The 19,238-nt window shown below is 41.6% G+C and overlaps 2 protein-coding genes across 6 annotated transcripts; one reads left to right on the top strand and one right to left on the bottom strand.

Moving 5' to 3' along the window:
- Nucleotides 1–19: 19 nt before the first annotated feature.
- ubxn1 (UBX domain protein 1) lies at nt 20–5,954 on the bottom strand. 5 transcript variants are annotated; one of them, XM_049746569.1, is made up of 10 exons: nt 5,951–5,954; nt 2,861–2,925; nt 2,724–2,777; nt 2,535–2,653; nt 2,298–2,379; nt 1,606–1,797; nt 1,480–1,531; nt 1,288–1,404; nt 641–824; nt 20–547 (listed from the first exon to the last, which is right to left on the bottom strand). In XM_049746569.1, the coding sequence occupies exons 2-10, from the start codon at nt 2,917–2,919 to the stop codon at nt 507–509; spliced, it is 900 nt and encodes a 299-aa protein (XP_049602526.1). In that variant the 5' UTR covers nt 2,920–2,925; nt 5,951–5,954; the 3' UTR covers nt 20–506. The 5 variants fall into 5 exon arrangements, with proteins under 5 accessions (XP_049602526.1, XP_049602511.1, XP_049602495.1 ...); XM_049746554.2 differs by lacking the exon at nt 5,951–5,954 and adding an exon at nt 3,396–3,667; XM_049746538.2 differs by lacking the exon at nt 5,951–5,954 and adding an exon at nt 3,400–3,667.
- Nucleotides 5,955–6,873: 919 nt separating this feature from the next.
- Nucleotides 6,874–18,948, top strand: ehd1a (EH-domain containing 1a). The gene is made up of 6 exons (XM_049746415.2): nt 6,874–7,598; nt 11,042–11,139; nt 14,705–14,946; nt 15,918–16,088; nt 16,884–17,048; nt 17,466–18,948. The coding sequence occupies exons 1-6, from the start codon at nt 7,210–7,212 to the stop codon at nt 17,997–17,999; spliced, it is 1,599 nt and encodes a 532-aa protein (XP_049602372.1). The 5' UTR covers nt 6,874–7,209; the 3' UTR covers nt 18,000–18,948.
- The last annotated feature ends 290 nt before the right edge of the window (nt 18,949–19,238 follow it).

Raw genomic sequence — 19,238 nt, 5'->3', positions numbered from 1 at the left:
AAAATGAGCACTACAGCAATTCTCCAAGTCAGCTTTATTGAAAGTCAATTCTTGAAGTCAATTATGCAGACATACAAGCTATATTCTGACTTATAAAAACTGGCAGAGTAGAATCTCACAAAATCAGTAAATTGTGAATTCGATTTAATGCCCTTTTAAAAAGGCAAATGGATTTTTCAATTAGGTTGATTAGGGAGGACTCCCGTTAAACTTTTGTCTTCTGTGTTGATCTTATTGACACCAATCAGATGCCTACTAGATTTACTATATACATCTTTAGTCACTGCATTCAAAACAAACATCCAGTGAAATCAACCAGCCACACAACCATTTTTTTTTTGAGCTGTTAGCGGATATTATGAGTGATCATGTAACTTCAACCTTCATTATTAGTCCAGTTGACTATCTGATAAAATGACACTAAAGCCATGGTGTCTGGTCCAGTCTTACATAAATGTAGTGGAGGTGGTGAGGTAGGCTCAAGGAGCAGAATGCTCCTCCTTAACTCACTTTTTGGTAACGACCAGCACAGCGGAAGGCACCAAACCTAAACACGGATGAATCAAGGGGAAATGGATTAGAAACAGCAAAGTTGGCCAGAAGTGTATAACATGCAGCTGAACAGCTTAATGTCTCTCACCTAGCTCTTTGAGGGGCTTCTCCATGTCCAGATCAGTGTAAACGTGACGAGGATAAGGGGACAGCAGCGTAAAGTCCTGACCCTCTGGCGTGTTGCCATTCACCTGCACGTAAACGTGCACTGCCGCCAGAGGCTCTTGGGCCTTAAACACTGCTGTGAGGGTGGATCCATCCAGCAGGCGTACCTGTTGTTAACACGGGACAAGCGGAAAAGTCAACTTGCTTTTCTAAAAATAAAGGGTGCAAAATGCAATATGTTTTTAAGAAATATATTTTGACATTTGAGACTACAGTGGACTGACGCAGGAATCAAAATTTTTTGGAGATGTTGAAATATTGGTAGCGGGAAAAAAAAGTAATTGATAGGTGAACGTACTGGTGTTGAACTGCGAGTATGCAGCTGCCCATGATATTTACATTAATAAAATCCTGATTATGTGTTAACATTATTTTAAAATTGACTAAAGATATTTTAATTCCAGGCTTTTGTCTTAGATTCATGGATTCAATGCCTTTGAAAACTTAAGAACCAGTCTCGTGATGTCAAAAAGTGAACATTGTGAGAAAGAGGACTATTTTAAATTTCAATTTGAACCAGGAAATGTATTCCATGAAGGATCAAGCACCAAACCAAATTCAAATAGTGACCTGTATCCTGGACTCATCGTACTCTCTCTTGGTTGGGGGCGGGCCCTGACCGGTGGGTGACACTGGGCTGGGCTGGACTGAAGACATACTTGTGCTTGAGGTTCCTCCACCTCCAAACTTTGGTCAACAAGGCAAGAAAAATTCCAGTCATGATTGTTGGCTTTGCCATAGAGAAAATGCAGAGTCAACTACCTTTTGCGCTCTCTCCTCCCTGTCTCTTGCTATCTTTTCTTTAACCCTTTGCCTAGCGGTGAAAAACCGAAGTCAATCAACATGACATCATTATTTCCTCCTCCAAAACGTTGACAGGGATCTTACCTGGCCATCTTGTCCTCCATCTTCTCTCTTTGCCGCAGCTCAGCCAACTTCTTCATGTCGTCGTCGTGCAGCTTGTTGCGAATCTGCTGAAGCTCTTGGCCCTGCTTCCTCCGCTGCTTTTCCTTCTCCAGCTCTTCAGCACGCTCACGCTCTCGCCGCTCCGCCTGCTTCAGTCGCATCAGCTCCTCCAGTCTGACGCACACAGGCAGCGGGTATCAGTTTGAGAGAGGCTACATTGAAAACAAAACGCTTCCTGGTGATATTGAATTGCTGGGAAAGTAAAGGCAAGCAAATCATATGCTAAGTTTATGGCCATCCATAGTGATTTGTATTAAGCATGAAAAAATGTCACTCCTGTCCATGTTAGAACTAAGGTTCTTATACTTAAAAGGGAAAATATTGGCCAGTTCTATCGGCCTGACAAATAATCCGTTGTAAATACATGTTAGAACCAAGGTTCTTATACTTAAAAAGGAAAATATTGGCCAGTTTTATCGGCCTGACCAATAATCCATTGTTGATAATTTTTTGAGATTTTATGACACAATACTTGGACTTTTCTCTCATACATACAAATACCATATACCTAAAAAACAACCACTAAAACGAATAAAAAGAGAAAACAGCTTTAAAAACTAACTGCACTATAAAGAACAATCCAAAACTGTTATAACCCTGCTGTGAACTCTGACCTTTTGACTTGCTGCTGTTTCTCCTCCTCTGTCATGGCCTTTTTGTCAGCATCACCAACCTGTGTGCCTTCTCCGCTCGCAACTGAGAGACGACAATACATACATGAAGAAAAAGGCAAAACAATGAAAGTTGAACATACCACAATGCCTTGTAGTTTTGCATGTTGCTCACATTCAACAACTGGAACCAGAATATGCAAGTGGCCATTTATATTTGTGTTTTCAACTTCCACGCACCTCCGGCTGTACCCCCGAGCGAAGCGTCTTGCGTGCCGGTCTGGTCATCATCCGGTGCTGCCAGAACAGAAGGCTTATATGGCTCATCAATGTCCGTGTCGTTCTCATGCTCCATTAACCTGAAGAAAGCACGCATGAAAATAGCCATCACTTTGCACATTTTGTGACTTGTGTGTGTTTGCGACTCACCAGTCCATTGCTTGTTCGATCCCCTGGTTCCCGGTACTGGCCACAGCCCTCTCTCTGAAAAGACAGGACAAAATAAGCATTTCTTCTTTCAGTTAACCTTTAGAAAAGCAATGTAAGAAATCTCCACTGTCACTCACGCCCTGTTCCGGTCAAAGCCCATCTCCAAAAGGCTCTCAAGCGTTGTTAAGTCTGCCATTTCCAGCTGAAAGACACAACATTTTCATCTCTTTACTCACTTTCTCTTATGCTCTCACATTGACGGAAGTCACGTCATCAATAAATGCAGCCGGACCAACTCAACGAATACGACTTTTAACTGAAGCTCGGGAATTCAGTTCAAAACAAACTTGAAAACTGATGATACAAGCCGCATACAAAGCTTACAAAGATGAGTATTATCTTACCACAGCGTGATTGAGCGTGGCTGCCTTACACAATAACAGACGGCACTTAAATTAGCATTGATGTGGCTAGGATTCAAAGAGCCCAAGCTAACGTGAGCGTTTCCATACAAGAGGCGACCAAAAAGCAGCGATCAAATAAACAAATCTGAGCGTCACGTAAGATATTTCTAATTCAATACTTGTTTATGGTTAAAACACACACACACACCTATTCTATTTTAATTCCCCTATTGCATCGACAAGTGAATAACGAAAAGAGTTAGCTTACTCACGCTTTCAGTGCTCCGGTACGGAAGCCCACGATGGTCAAAACTTACGACGGAGAATACAATAGAACCTCGGAGAAGCGCAACCGTTGAATTCCGAAGCGATTTTCCCCATTAGAAATAATTGAACACGCAATAATCCGTTCTCAGTCAGGACGTTTTTACACTAACGTTGTCTTTTTTGTACCACAATTGCCGAGCGAAAATAGGCAATTGAGAGAGAGAGACAGAGACAGAGAGGTGTGTGTGTGTGTGTGCGTGTGTGTGTGTGTGTGTGTGTGTGTGTGTGTGTGTGTGTGTGTGTGTGTGTGTGTGTGTGTGTGTGTGTGTGTGTGTGTGTATGTGTGTGTGTCTATAACAGCTATAGCAAGCAAGCAAGCAATAAATAAATAAATAAATAAAAAATATTCAAAGCAACAAAGACAGCATGACATCACAAAGGTAACATGTCACCCCACCCCTAACTGCAGGCCTGCTGGATGGAAGGCCTGGTTCTGAACTTCAAAGTAAAAAAAAAAACACAATGGAGTATTTGCGAAGGCAATGAACGTTCTTGACACCAACAAAATACATAATACAAATAAATATTTGGGTTGCATTTCTCATCTAGAATGATGCCATTGTAAATGAATGTTGTTTATGCTGACCTTGTTAATTAAAGGTTGAATAAAAAACAATTATGATAAATTCAGGTTATTTTATAATCTTTTAAGGTGTTTTATTTCGGATAAAACCCACAAACATTCGTCTCCCCACTGGTAATCAATGAACCCCATTTTAAAGCATAATTTTGGTGTCACCATACATGCAAATGCTAAACATTCTGTATTATGTTTTGTCGTTGCTCCATTTAACTGGCTCAATCAATTCATTACAATTACTGATATGTAATAAATAATGAGCAATGATCCTAAAAGTGCTTCAAGCTGCATGCCTGGTCTTTCTCTTCCTCTCTCTCTCTCTCTCTCTCTCTCTCTCTCTCTCTCTCTCTCTTCTCTCTCTCTCTCTCTCTCTCTCTCTCTCTCTCTCTCTCTCTCTGTTAATCACATTGCGTGTTTGTTAGTGCACAAACACAATGACCACAATGACATTTGCTTTTTGACTTTATGGGCAGGGTGGGTCTGTTACATATTTACAGTAATTGTAATGATTAATTTCTTTCTCACCCACCTTGCTGTCTTAAGGAACAGCCAGTCCATGCGCAAGCATTTTCTTTTTTCTTCTTTGTCACCTTTCTTCAGGACCGTTTTCCGCAGCTGTACCATGTGGTAGTCACTCTTAGTGACTTTATCAATGTAATAATTTTATTTGTTACCTTTTTTGTTTATTTGACTTACGGCAGGCTCCTTGTTTTAGTCTGTAAGTATGGACTTCTTATGCATTCACATGAAATATATTTTAAATATTCGGTTAATTTTCTTATTGAGCTGCAAAATGTAAACTGTAGCCTATACTGTAGCCGGTGTATTTGTATGTATTATGTAATGTAGTTTACATACCCTGAGATGAGCTTCATGAATTCTGTCGCGCATTATCAACTCTTACGAAGACGTTGTGGACCAACTTCACAAGCACCATTGAGTAATGTATTAAATGCCGGACAAGGGAACAAGTTGCTTAACTTCTCAAAATCCCTGCTGCCATGATATTTGTCCATAAACAGGGGTAAGTATTTTTCAATAGTCAATAGTAAATGTAAGTAATTTAATCAACTCAACTGCGCCAACGCTAAAAAAATAACAGGTAAGTTTTGTTATAAAACAACAAAATGAAGGAAACGAGGGTGAATGTGCAACTTGAATTATTTTTATTGCCCTGTTTTTTTCCATTGGAGGATGGGGTTAAAGGTCAAATCCTATTCATGTTACTGAAATTCTACAAAACTGTTCAGAAAGGATTTACATAGTGAACTGAAACATAACTCCAGTCATCATACACCTGTGTTCACTGTGTAAAACATTTCTGACATGTAAAACATTTATTACATGTTACATTTGATCACTCCCTTGTCTTCTTATCCCTCATTTTATTGGTGTCATAAGATTAAACATGTAATGTCAGTGGGGGTAAAATCCAAGGACACTATGGTTCTTGACTTTAGGTTTATTACGCGTGAGACGGGTTATCATTTGAGTGCTGTGATATTATCCGTAAATCATTTCTTCAGTCAGCGCACTGTGACCAAAAGAGGGCAGCACTATTTCACGTGTGGGCAGTTTTCTGCCTGGAAGTTATTACTCAAACAAGAAGCTGAGGCTCATCACAAGACATGTTGGGATTTCCCAATTTAAAATTTAGACATTTATATGTTGTGTGTCATGTCCTGTGTGTAACTCTTGCTGTGAAAATTCTAACGTAATCATGAAAATGGGAACCACATGACCCTTGATAAAATGTGTAGTTGTTATTCCCAATACCTGATGCATTTTTCCTCCCATTGTCTCAATGGAATGATTGTTATATCAGATTCACTTTTTCACAAGTTCTGCCTGACAGCTGTGCTCCTCTGTTATGGGTCTCACCAGCTGTAACAGCATCTCCATATGGGAAAACTTGGGCTTCCAGTGGAGCTGCTGTTATCTGTGGCGGGTCACCTCTTATCATCCCAAACCCCTACATACTAGGCTACATCCTAAATATTACATTTGTTGTATTTTGTTCGTGTTCTGTCAATAAAACACATTGAATATGCATTTTCTCCTTTTTGTTGTTCATTTATATGGTGAAACAGGTGCTTCGCGTCTGCCTCAGATTTCTTGCATGCGTGCGTGTGGAGCGGTAGCACCTAAGACAAAAAAAAGTTACAATTATAAAATACGTCACGAGCTGAAATTTTTAGATTCAAGAGTTTTTATTCGCCATGTTTGAGCGTGCCAAACAAGGAATTTGACTTCGATAAATCACAGCCTCTGTTCAACATTTAGGTGACTAACAACACTCAGGACATGTGAGAAATGGCAAATATTCTCAAACATACCCTGATCTCAAACTCCCAAGAGGGCAAGGAAAAACGCAAAACTCCAGCTCGGGGAAATGAGAAACCTTGAGAAGAGAGTTTCTTGAGTTTCTTGTACATCTTTTCAATTAAATGAAATTATTTACTGCTTTGATATTCACGCATGTTGTTTTCCATGCGTTGTGGTCTATAATAAACTTTTGAGTGAATATCGATTATCACTACTTCGATTATCACTACTTTTCTAAGTGCATCGTGGGTAATTTTGAGTGCCCACAAATGGATCAATTTAATCTCTGGATATTCGGACACCCACCAAAAAATGGCGTAACCCCTGAAAAACGATAAAGGAAATAGTGTGCACATTTTGACACAGCCCAAGTCTGTGGTTAATATCTCCCCCCATGCAAAAAATTGTAAGTAGATCTTCCATGACCATTATTTTCGATTGTAACATGAGAATGTCAAATGGTCACTTTCGCTTTCCGTACAAGGTCAGGTGACCCGAACGTCACAAAAAAACCTTCTAAGTTATTGACCTTATTCGCAATAACGAGCGACAAAAAATCTATTAATACTACGATATAATTCTCAACTAAAGGTATGTTTTTTTTTAAAAAACATCCTAGAAATTTAAATTGGTGTCTGTTCGAAGAGTGACTCGTCCTCCGAGGAGCGTGTGGCGCTGTATGGCTTGCTAGCTACGCGGAGGGTGGGGACAAAAACTTGCCAGACCTCGCCCAGCCATTGCTTTATTCCGACGGTCAACCCGCAAGGCGCTGCGAAACAGCCTCATCGTTACTCCAGGTTTACGTCCAAGGGGGATTCTGACACAGCTGTGTCAATAACTTTCATACACTATGTTTAGGAAAACCTTAAAAAAGGACCCCGAGCTGTTTCAGAACGTGGCGGACGGGCTACGGCAGCTTTACCGGACCAAACTGTTCCCTCTGGAGGACACGTATCGATTCCACGACTTCCACTCTCCTGCCCTCGAAGATGCCGATTTCGACAACAAGCCCATGGTGCTGCTGGTGGGACAGTACTCCACCGGCAAAACCACTTTCATTCGCCACCTCATGGAGCAGGACTTCCCCGGAATGCGCATCGGGCCCGAGCCGACCACAGACTCGTTTATCGCGGTGATGCACGGTGATCAGGACGGGGTGATCCCGGGTAACGCGCTCGTAGTCGACCCGAAGAAGCCATTCCGCAAACTCAACGCATTTGGGAACGCCTTCCTAAACAGGTACAGATCTACTCACAAGTTTCAAAAACTGATCAAATCCAAATAATAAAATACTGAAGTATTATCGTGTATCGTCAATGAAGACTACACGCCCCCCCCCCAACCCCCATACACGCCCTTTTCACTCTTTTTCAGTCAGCTACAGGCTATTACACAATGTTGTAAGCTGTGTCACGTTTGTGTGAATTTCCCACTTTCATCACTTCCCAAACTGTTTTGTGGCAATAGCTTAATAAGTCTGCCTCTCAGTTCTGGGATTCTGGATTCGAACCATAACTGTCTTCCCGTTTGGGGTTTGCATGTTCTCATCCTATACATAGTAAAACATGCCTCTCGTGTTAGTTGAAGACTGAATACTGAATAGCTCGTAGGTGTAAATTGGAATTGTTGTTAGCCAGAATGCGTCCTTCCTCTCACCCAAAGTCAGCTGGAATAAGTTGCTGCTGACCCATGACCCTATTGAGAATATACAATATTATAGAATGGAAGGAATTTCCCTGTATGTACGGCAAAGTAACGTAGGTCGATTTTCCTTCCACTTTTCAGTCAACATGTCAGGTATCATTCCACCCACATACAGTTTGAACACCTGGCTTAGACACTGACACATTTGTCAAGTGGCCCCTTGACTGAAGGCAGACTTGTAGGTGATGTTTCCAAGCAATAGATTCTTACGTTTTGTACCTCCAAATTGTACATTCTTATCACAAGCAGCAGGGAAGCCATCTCCCTTCTTGTTGCCACTGTGAGCAGGTCTTGTGCAATGAAGTTGTACCGGCAGGTTAAAGGTTCACATGTGTCATTGGCTGACATTGTTTCACGTTCTGAACAAGACTAACTCAGCCTGTGCGTCCCAAAGACGGTAGTTGGTGAGTCAAAGCTCATTCATACAGACACTTGAGCCTTTAGTTGCACAATTTCAAAAAGTGTACAACTCAATCTTGTAATGTGGTTTCATCCCAAACATATGTAAAAAGTGTGTCATGGTCTAGTAAAACCAAGGTTGAACTTTTTCCCAAAGTCATGTTTGGCATAAATGCCAAAAGGACACCATACCCACTACAACACATGGTTGGCGGCAGCATCATGCTTTGGGGCTAATTATTTAAAAGTAGTATATCAGGCAGAGCTAATTAATACGGCTTCATAGTTGTTGATATATCAGGACAAGCAAGAGCAATCCAATGACAGTATTTCCACTTTCCATTGTGGTCCCTTCCTGCAATTTTGCAGATTGTTTGCCCTTTCTTCCACACTCTGCCAAACAACATCAGTCATGCTCAGATAAACAAAATAACGCATCTCAGATAAGACCTTTAAAAGAGCGGCGGTGCCGGACTTCACAGTGGACGATTCATCCGTCCGAGTGTATTACAGATGTGAGGGGAAGCCAGATAAGATTGTGTGTGTAAACAAAGGCCATTGTCCATCTCTGCATCATTTATCACCGTTTTGGACGCCGTCCTGTAGTGTCACAGACCTGTGGCTTGCTTTGAATGGAATTTGCAACTCTTTTTTGCTCTGTTTGGCAACCATGTGTAGGCTGATACAAAGCGTTGTAGCTGCGAAGAGGGAATTGCTTTGGCCTATTGCTAAGTGAAGAGGAATGTTTTCAAATAATTTTAATTCCTGTATGTTAATATGGTCCATGAGCGACGATGCTAATTTAAGGGTTCCGTTGTTTAACAGTCGTCAATTACTCTTTAACTAGCTGGCTCACCTTTGACATGAACTGTTATTCATAAAGAATGGAAACACAAGTTAGTCATATGATCCTCACTCCTTCAAACTCCAAAGGTAACAACGGCTGTCTTTTTTCTTTCCCCTTCTTTTGAGCCCTTTGACACTACTAAATGCCTCTCAGCCGTTTACACAGAAGCTTCAATTGCTTGGCCTCCTGCCTTTGTAGTTACATAGTCAGCCGGGGGCTGCAAATTGAGGCGCTATCAGTAAAAGCTGACTCAGCAAACTCCAAGTTTCGCACCGACCGGTCTGGCTTCGCCCTGCCCTTCTCCTGGCCTTTAATTCCAGGACACTGACTCTGCGCTTTTCCTGAATCTGACGCACGCACAGCCTCAAACAAAGTTGGAAACAGTGGAGAGACAAATTTGCAGCGGGGCTCCTCTACATACTAGGTAGACGCAAATGTCAGTAAATATATGGTTAGATGCTCACATGCAGACGATTGGACCCTAGAAACATGATACAAATTTCTATTCTGTACCTCAAGATGGCTGCCTCCACACCCATTTCCTCTTTGTCAACAGGAAGTAAGTGGAAGGTCAAAGGTCAAGAAGTGAGGCATGAACCTCACCTTAAGTCACAGGACATGGATATTAACCCTTGGTGTTATTTTAGCAAAGATGTGCAGCTGCAGGTTCTTGCACCCACTTGGTACATAAGTAAAGAGTGACGCATCTCGCACAGTTGCAGGGAGCCCGTGGCTCGCCGTTCATAGAATTCCACCTCATCCCTTCATTTTTTCAGACATGCTCTGTGTGGAAACTATTGGGATTGACAGCTAAATGGAAAGCCCTGAGCCAAAATTCCAAAGTATGCCGGCAGTAATGACTGATGGGCGGAAAAATCCTGCGTGTTTCTTATCTAGAACAAACAGCGTAGCATTACAGCGGCAGAGCATATGTATGTCACATGCTCAGTTTTCATTCCTCTTTGGATTTTCCCATTTTCATTGTGTGGTATGAGACCTCTGTTGGAGTTTGTGGTGCGAGTGTGTGTGCGCTCATGCCTTTGTGTGTTTTCGGTATGAATGTGAAAGCAAGGCTTCTTGCTCAGTCTCATGACCTAGTGCCTCTGAGATTTTTTTTTTTTTTTTTTTTTTATTGTTGCTTCAGTTTGACTGAATGAGAAGACCTCTAAGATCTCTGGGCTGTTTTGACAACTTTGTCCCATATGCCTGTGCGTATTATAACTTCTCTTCTGACTAGGGCTGAACAGTAGTAAAAAAAAATTATATATACAGTCAGGCCCCAGGGTATGAATAATCTTAGGATAAGTCGATCTGGTCTACTGTCTTCTGATTTATGCCTTACTGACGGGTGTTTTCACAATAGGCTATACCTGTTTTAGAAAATATTGTGAAGTTGTAGTGAACTCTTAAAAGACTGCAAGCTATAAGCTATAAATAATGGAAATTCTCTTCATGTCAAAGTGGTTTGTATCCCAAGTTCTAACTGTGCCAATATTATCCAGCTTGACAAATATTAAACCGTGTTGACAGGCGTTCCTCACATGTTTGAGTTTGAAAACGAGTTATTCAAAACTCCATTATTGTCTATTTACTTTTCAATATATGTGCACGCTGACCTTTTTTTCCCACACCTCTTCCATCCTGCCTCATGCTCTTTTTCCACTTCCTTCTTTTTCTTCTCTTCCTCTTTATACTGTACTTGATGCCCACTCCCCCTCTTTCTCCGAAATAGGTTCATGTGTGCCCAGTTGCCCAACCCGGTCCTGGAGAGCATCAGTATCATCGACACTCCCGGAATCCTGTCAGGAGAGAAGCAGAGGATCAGTCGAGGTTTGGCTAATACGCATCATTTCCTACTCACCACACCCCACAAATACAACACAGACCAATGCATGCATGAATAAGCAAACAGGAAGTTGAAATATGAAAATATGACCCAAAGTGTGCTCCCTCTCAAAACAGTTTGAGTTATTCATGATTGCCAACTTGTAAAACAATTTGAGCCCCAAATCCAACAAAACAGGTGAAAAAAAAATCTCCAATACTTTTAGTTCATTTGCTGTCACTCCACCTTGTATTTTTCAAGGCCGCCCTCTCTTTCCACTCCACGTTTGCTTTCTGTTCATCCTAATGACATCATCAAGTCATTTCACAGTTTCACATTTCGCAGTGAATATTATCAAAGTTGAATAATGAAATGCCACACCTCAAATTACCTTGTTTTTTCTCTTCAGTAAAACTGTAACTAACCGCCAAATGCCTTTGAGGCCTGCTTCATTTAATACTTTCCCCCAATTACAGTGCTAGTGCTATCTGCAGTAAATAAATGTTCTCGACCACTACGTGAGGAAATGCCACGCATCCGTTTTTAGTCACTTTTCACATGCTGCACTCTCACTTCAAAAGTGCCACATGCACAATTTTCGTGGGACTCGACTTGCAAAAATGTCTTCCGTTTTCTGCACGCTACAAGAGGAAGTGTACACACAGCGATAGAGGGATTTTGTCGTCAGAGAAAAGGAAGTAAAGCGGAGAATCGTGAATTTCCACAAGAAGGTCGGCACCCCCGTGTGCTCGTGCCTTGCTCAGTGCGCTGATATGCAATCTGTTTTTTATTGAGTCCATTATTCCCATGACACAGCGCAGAAAAAAGCTGCAGCTGGAGCGAATCGAGGAGTTCAGGAAAGAGACATTTAAAAGGGCCATGCAAACAAACGGAACAAAAACAATTCTTACCAATAGCGTTTTAAATGTACAGAATTTGTGATGCCTATTCAGGTGACCTTGACTCTACCAAAAGAGAAACCTTTTATGCACTTTCTACGAGTGTGCGGTACACTAGTCTAAACACACCAGTTTCCCCTGTTTGTGTATAAACAATGATACAATGCTGTACTCTACTGTATCATATACAAACAAGCGCGTATAGACTTGAAACACTATTCAGATAGCAGGCACCAAACAGGAAGTTTGCGTACCAGCACTTGCTCAAAGCTAATATTGTTGCCCTGTAATGGAGCATTAGCACACAGCTAGTATATACAGTGTGTACAATGTGCAGCGCATATTTTGTATACATGGTGGTTAAACAGTGAGGGCAGTGGGTTTTTATGGAGCCCCGTCAAAGTGACAGTTGCTGGGTGGAATGTCTGCAGGACTCGAAAAGCTTAAGACAGCAATTTAGGTCCAACGAGGCATCCTGTCACTGGCTCCTTGAAAGAATTGAAAACGTATCAAAGCACAAAAATCATGATATAATGTTGTTTTTGGTGTGGTCAAGAAATGGGGTTCAGTGTTATCTAGTAAATCATAAAATGGTGAAATTACTAATGTCAATTGCTGTTGTGATTTGGCCGAGCCAAAACTGTCAAATTGATTTCATAGCTTTCGGTTTAGTCACAAGTTCAACGCAGAGGCGAACAGTTCAATTGTGTGACAAAGTATTTTACTGAGCTTCTTATAAAACTCACTTGTTTTTTTACTTTTTGTTTTTTAAAGCCATGGTTTGATTAATATTGATTTTGTGGAAGAAGAATGAAGCAGAATAATCCAGCGGTTTTAAGAAATCCAAGAAGGCCTTTATGCACCGCCGCTGTCACCTTAAATTGACAAGGTGCTCATGGGCTCGCACTTTGATTTTAATTTCAATCAACAGTTGGGGGAGGTACCACATAACTTGTATTTTTTTCCGGGAAAGTCGGCCTTGCCAACATGACTGGCTCTCTCGTCTGCCGTGCATCCGACAACAGCATCATCAACAATTTTGAGTGGGCTGGAAACTATTTTGTGTCTGTTCCGGAATCTGATGGGTCTGATTTGATGCAAGGAGTAACTTAATTCTCCCAAATGCATTCTCCCACACACCTATGTTTGCTTTGACTGTGAGAGTGCCCGCTTTCTTTCCCTATAAAGCTGGTCGGCATGTTGCGCTTATGCATCCCTGCGTGTAGTCGTCGTATGTTAAGGGAACAGCAGTTGTCCATGCGGGCTGGCTATAAGTGAGCCTCATGCTTGTGCAGCTGTCGCTCAGGCCTGCTTTTCCTGACGTGTTGAGAAAATAGAAAGCAGATAGAATGAGCAAAATGTCCTCCGCGGTCTCCCAAAGGGATCTTGAAACATGTCCTCCTCTCTCTTCTCACACATGCTAGGCGCACAGACAGGGAAATGTATTTTCACGTGCCCTCACTCACTGTCGCTGGCTCCTTTAGTTCTTTAATGGCCCCTGTTATCTCATTCTTTCCCTCCCGGCCTCCGCCTGTCCAGTGCCGCGCTCTCTCCTCTGCCTTTACGCGCACATGCGCCGACGCAAACAAAGGGTAGGAAGGAATGCGTGCACAGCAGATATGTGATGCTGATTGCAGATCGGGCCCCAGTGAGATAAATTCGCAGAGATCCGATGACACGCCTTCAATCAAATCTATTCTGTAATTCTTCCCACCCAGTTCTCGTCAATAAAGATAAGGATTCAGTGGAACCGCTGAGGTCGGACGGACATTGTCAGTTTTTGAAGACTGGTCGAGCTCTATGTTTGTGTTTTGAGTCAAATGTAAAACGGTTGAACTGCAAATAATTCCTTCCAGAGTTAGCCTTTCAAATTGATTTTTTTTTAAAGTAACTTGTTTACATTCTTAACTGGTATGACAACCAATTAATATGTAGAAATTACAAACATTTAAAATGTTGAATAGGGACATATCGATTATCAGCCCCAATATTCGTCATTTAATATCAGCGATGGCCTTTTAAAACAATCCGATGGCTTGTAAGAGATCAATTTAAAACTGATTTAAATATTCAGTTCACTTTGAGGTGCTGCTGACCTTGGGAACTCTCTTCACCTGGTCTTTAAATATAAACAAAGATGACATTTGTTAGTTTGAAAGTTTAGAGAATTCACCTACTGTAGAAAACTAGCGAGCTGTTAACTTGATTTTATCAGTCTGTTGTCTAAGATTCAACCGAAACAATAGTAGCACAAAACTCACTTGACTTACTTATACTGCATATACATTAACACTGATGCTCATATGTCCACTCATAAATGCGTATTGTGTATGCAGTAAACAAAATTCTTATCATCGACATCTGTAAATTCTTCCATGTATATAGTTTCTCTTGATGGTGTATTGTAATTGACTTAATTCATGTGCTTGGAAAGAATGCATGAACTCTCATTTTGAGGTAATGAAACTTCTGGATGTACTACTAAGTGTCAAAACGCTTGAGCAAAGAACCAAATTTTCCTGTATTAGTTCCTCCGTGGAAGCGGATGTGAAAACACAGTTGGCTACAAGCCATGTGTGTGCACGTAAAAGAATTGTGGCACAAAATCACACAACAGGGCATGAAAAATAAACGTGGACTCCTCACCACCACGTGTTCCTCCCGCCTGCAGGGTACGACTTTGCCGCCGTGTTGGAATGGTTTGCGGAGCGCGTGGACCGCATCATCCTGCTGTTCGACGCCCACAAGCTGGACATCTCCGACGAGTTCTCCGAGGTGATCCGCGCGCTCAAAAACCACGAGGACAAAATGCGCGTGGTTCTGAACAAGGCCGACCAGATCAGCACCCAGCAGCTGATGAGGGTCTACGGTGCACTGATGTGGTCCCTGGGAAAAATCATCAACACGCCTGAGGTACACACAACCGATTGTGAATTATTAGTGTTAACATTTGCTCCGCTTCAGATACTTTATACGAGGCTGCATACATCAATCAGTATTTGCCACATATACAGTATTTAGACATTATTATAGACTGCTTTGTTTTTTGTACATTACTTCCATGTATCATATTTATTATTGCTCCTTTTTGTTGGGTGATTGATGACTAATGAATTCTCGTAGTCTCCCCCCCCCCAAAAAAAATCTCATCAGAATATTATACATAATTCCCATTGACATTTTTTATTTAACCATTTATTAAGTCAAGATTTTTTTTTTTAACTACTTTTCCGTTCAAGACGGACAACGAACCCATAAAACAGGTTTAACAGGACGAGCCAAATGCATGCAATCTCTTAACACAACAATCAGCCGTGTTCCTTGGTATCAACTTGTCATATTAGGTGACTGGTTTCAGGTTGAAAGTGTTCAATGAGAATCAGAGTCTTCATTTTTACCTGTTTCCATGAGGAAGGAGCTGCATATTTATTTATTTCCCCAGCTCAGTACGGATCTTCGGCCCAGCGCTTGTATAGCAGTTTAAATGTTAATTAAAAGAAAAAGGCAAGTCAACTTTTTTGTAACAATAACATCGCTTAACACGGCATTTTGGCCAATTTTGTATTTGTGGAATAAAACGTTTGGTGCCACATGACATACTCTCGCCAAGTTAATGTTTGAACTTGGATAAAAGTCATAAATGGATCCTACAGGGTCATGTGGACAATTATTCACTGACTTTGCAGCCTGCAAGAATGTGCGTTAAAGGATTTGAAGTGTCTCACTGTTTTTTCTTTCCTCACACCATACCTCATGCGGCTGTTTACATTTCACAAATGCACTTTTACTGTCTGTTTATTCTTTCAACCCACATTGCTGTGTCATCACTGTCACTGATGCGAGTGAGCCTGCTCATGTGTCAACGTGTCGCCACCTCCCCCCAGGTGGTGCGTGTGTACATCGGCTCGTTTTGGGCCCAACCCCTGCTGGTACCGGACAACAGGAAGTTATTTGAGGCCGAGGAGCAGGACCTCTTCACGGACATCCAGTCCTTGCCCCGCAACGCTGCTTTACGAAAACTCAATGACCTCATCAAGCGAGCGCGTCTCGCAAAGGTTAAGGCTTTCAAAATCACTTCACGCCCCTATGCGGTCACATGACAAGTAAAGTGTACTCAGTCTCTTGCCCACAATTAGCCGAATCCAGTGGCACTAATTAAGCCAAGTAATATATAACATCTGTGCATGTCAAGTCGTTGTTCAGATTAAAATGTAGTGGCGCATGTAAACTGCAGAAAGGACTTAATCACGGCATGTAAATATTTGACCGCGGATTTTTGACCGGAACGACAGAGTTTGCACGTAAACCCGGCGACTGACATTTTGTTTTGTTTTGTCAATTAATACATTTGTCCAAATTACCCACAATAATAAATGTGTGATTAAATGATATTGTCAGAATTTTTGATACGACTCATGTAGGGGATCTCCCCACTGTTGTAGCCATACTCTTTCTGTTTTACCTGTCTATGAAGAAAACATGGTCGCTTTCAGGCGGAATTATTACATATACATTGACTACTTTTCAGGAAATTAAAATTAAAAAAAATGATAGGCTCCACGGGTTGAGGGTGTGCTGGTGGAACAAAGAGAACGAGAAGCTAACCGGCAAGTTTCAATAGGCAGAAATGAATCGGTGCATGCTTAGGTACTTTGAGGCTGACTTCTGACTCTGTGCCAACGCATTACAAGTTTTTTTTTAATGAAAAGGCGCACTCAAATATAACCTCGTGTGTTCAAGAGAATTAATAGATTTGACACTTAAAATTAGTAAATAGTGTGTATAACTCAAAGACAATGTTACGGGACATTACGGTGACAATATGTGATTTTTTTAAAAATTATTTTTAGGTTCACGCCTACATTATCTGCTCACTCAAGAAGGAAATGCCGAGTGTGTTTGGAAAGGACTCGAAGAAGAAAGAGCTGATTGCCAACTTGGGCGAGATCTACTTGAAGGTGGAGAAGGAGCACCAAATCTCACCTGGAGACTTCCCCAACCTTGCTAAGATGCAGGTAAGGTGGAAATGACGGATAACCATATAGTGTGTGAGACTGCTCGATACTGATTTTAACATCTTTACTGACCTGTACTTGAACACAATTTTGGAGCAACATGGAGAAAAACAATCAAACTTTTTTGAGCTTACTCACCTGTTAATTGATTTTTCAATATTATTAAAATATTTTTGATGAGAGAAACAAGAGAGCATTGTGCATGGATGCTAAAACCGCTCACATAGCGGCACAGAATTTGTTTGTGAACCGAGGTTTGACTGGAATCGTACCCGGTCATCTTCACCTCTTTCCCGACATTGCCCTCCAGGATGTGGACCAAATTTATTTTTCCTGGTTTGCCAGGAAATCCTGCTTGTGCTCTACCACTGAAAGACCAATCTATTTCTATCCCCAATTCCTGTTTTCTGTTTTTAGGAGATGCTCAATGCTCAGGACTTCTCCAAGTTTGCCGCTATGAAGCCCAAGCTGCTGGAAGCGGTGGAAGACATGCTGGCCAACGACATCGCCCGCCTCATGGCCTTGGTGCGCCAGGAGGAGGCGGCGCTGCCCAGCAACTCAGTCAAGGGCGGTGCCTTTGAGGGAACCATGAGCGGCCCCTTCGGCCACGGTTACGGCGAGGGGGCCGGCGAGGGCATCGACGACCTGGAGTGGGTGGTGAACCGCGACAAGCCCTCATACGACGAGATCTTTTACACGCTCTCGCCCATCAATGGCAAAGTTTCTGGCGCCGCCGCCAAGAAGGAGATGCTCAAGTCCAAACTGCCCAACACGGTGCTGGGAAAGATCTGGAAGCTGGCAGACGTGGACAGAGACGGCCTCCTTGACAACGAGGAGTTCGCTCTGGCCAACCACCTTATCAAAGTCAAGCTGGAGGGCCACGAGCTGCCCGCCACGCTGCCCGACCACCTAGTGCCCCCATCCAAGCGCGTGACCGGACTGCAGGATTAGACCTTCACTTTCTGTTTGGGACTCTCCGCACGCCAGAGAGTGACTTGTGTGGGGGGTGGGGGGGTGGGGGGGGGGGGGGGGTGAATTAGAAGAGAAATTATTGTGAAAAAATGCAGCTCTGGAGGAAAAATTAAGAGACCAAAGAAACACTGGTTATTTTCTTATTTTTTTGTTTCATTTTCTGCAAATAAATTCTATAAATTAGTGGTACTCAAACTTTTTACACCAAGCAAGTGCCACACCAATGCATGCATACGGGGCTCTTCAGCTACAACCACAATGACAAACATTTACTGCACTGTAAATACGTTTGCGTGAAAATAGTGCCTAAATATTTTTTTTTCAAAATACGTCAACCAATATAAAAGATTAAATGCAAATGTCCTTGACTGTACTGATTAAAAAGAAATCAAGCCACGGTCACACAATGTAGTTTGAACTTTTTAATCAGAGATTTGTCTCATACCCTGAGAGAGCCTTTGTACAAGAGTACAAAAGAATCACAGCTCAAAATGAATATTTGGATTTTGAATTTGGGAGTTATTAGTAGTTTACATAAAACAAATATTCATTTCACTCAAATTTACCTATGAGTAGCAAAAAGTGATAATTTTGCAGTGGTCACTTAATTTTTTCCAGAGCTGTACTAATAAGTAAATTAGGAGGGGGAGAGTGGAGTGATTTTCCACATGAGAGAAAGTTGCTGCATCCTGAACCAATTCATTGGGTAGCGGGATGTTGAACCTAAATTTACACCTATGTGAAAAAGATGTCCTAGTATACAGTATATAGTCAACATCATTTGATCATTTGATGATCCAAATAATATAATTTGGAGAAAGAGGAAATAAATCATTTCATCTATATTTTTGTATTTCCTGGTGTTGACTCCAAATGCTTCCATTTTTGTTATTTTGCCAGATAAATAAAAGGAATGTTTATAATTTGACTCCTGACTGCGAAGGTTTTGTTCAATATTTGCTTTATGGGAGGGCAACCCTGACAAGTTGACACATAAAGGAACAATCATTCATTATTGTGCTGTATTTTTGTTTGTTGTACATTTTTATGTATTTCATTCGAATATTTTTGATTTTACGACACGTCCCATTTTACGTCATTTCCAATGTAGGAACTGAGATCTGTCTGTATATATCTATACATCTCAAAGTTATTAATCAAAGACGTAAACACTGGCAGAGTTCGAAACAATGCTGCTTATTGATATTTACTATATCT

Source organism: Syngnathus scovelli, chromosome 1 (genome assembly GCF_024217435.2).
Source record: "Syngnathus scovelli strain Florida chromosome 1, RoL_Ssco_1.2, whole genome shotgun sequence".
In the NCBI taxonomy this organism is placed as follows: domain Eukaryota; kingdom Metazoa; phylum Chordata; class Actinopteri; order Syngnathiformes; family Syngnathidae; genus Syngnathus; species Syngnathus scovelli.
This window is presented reverse-complemented; position numbering and strand designations above follow the sequence as displayed.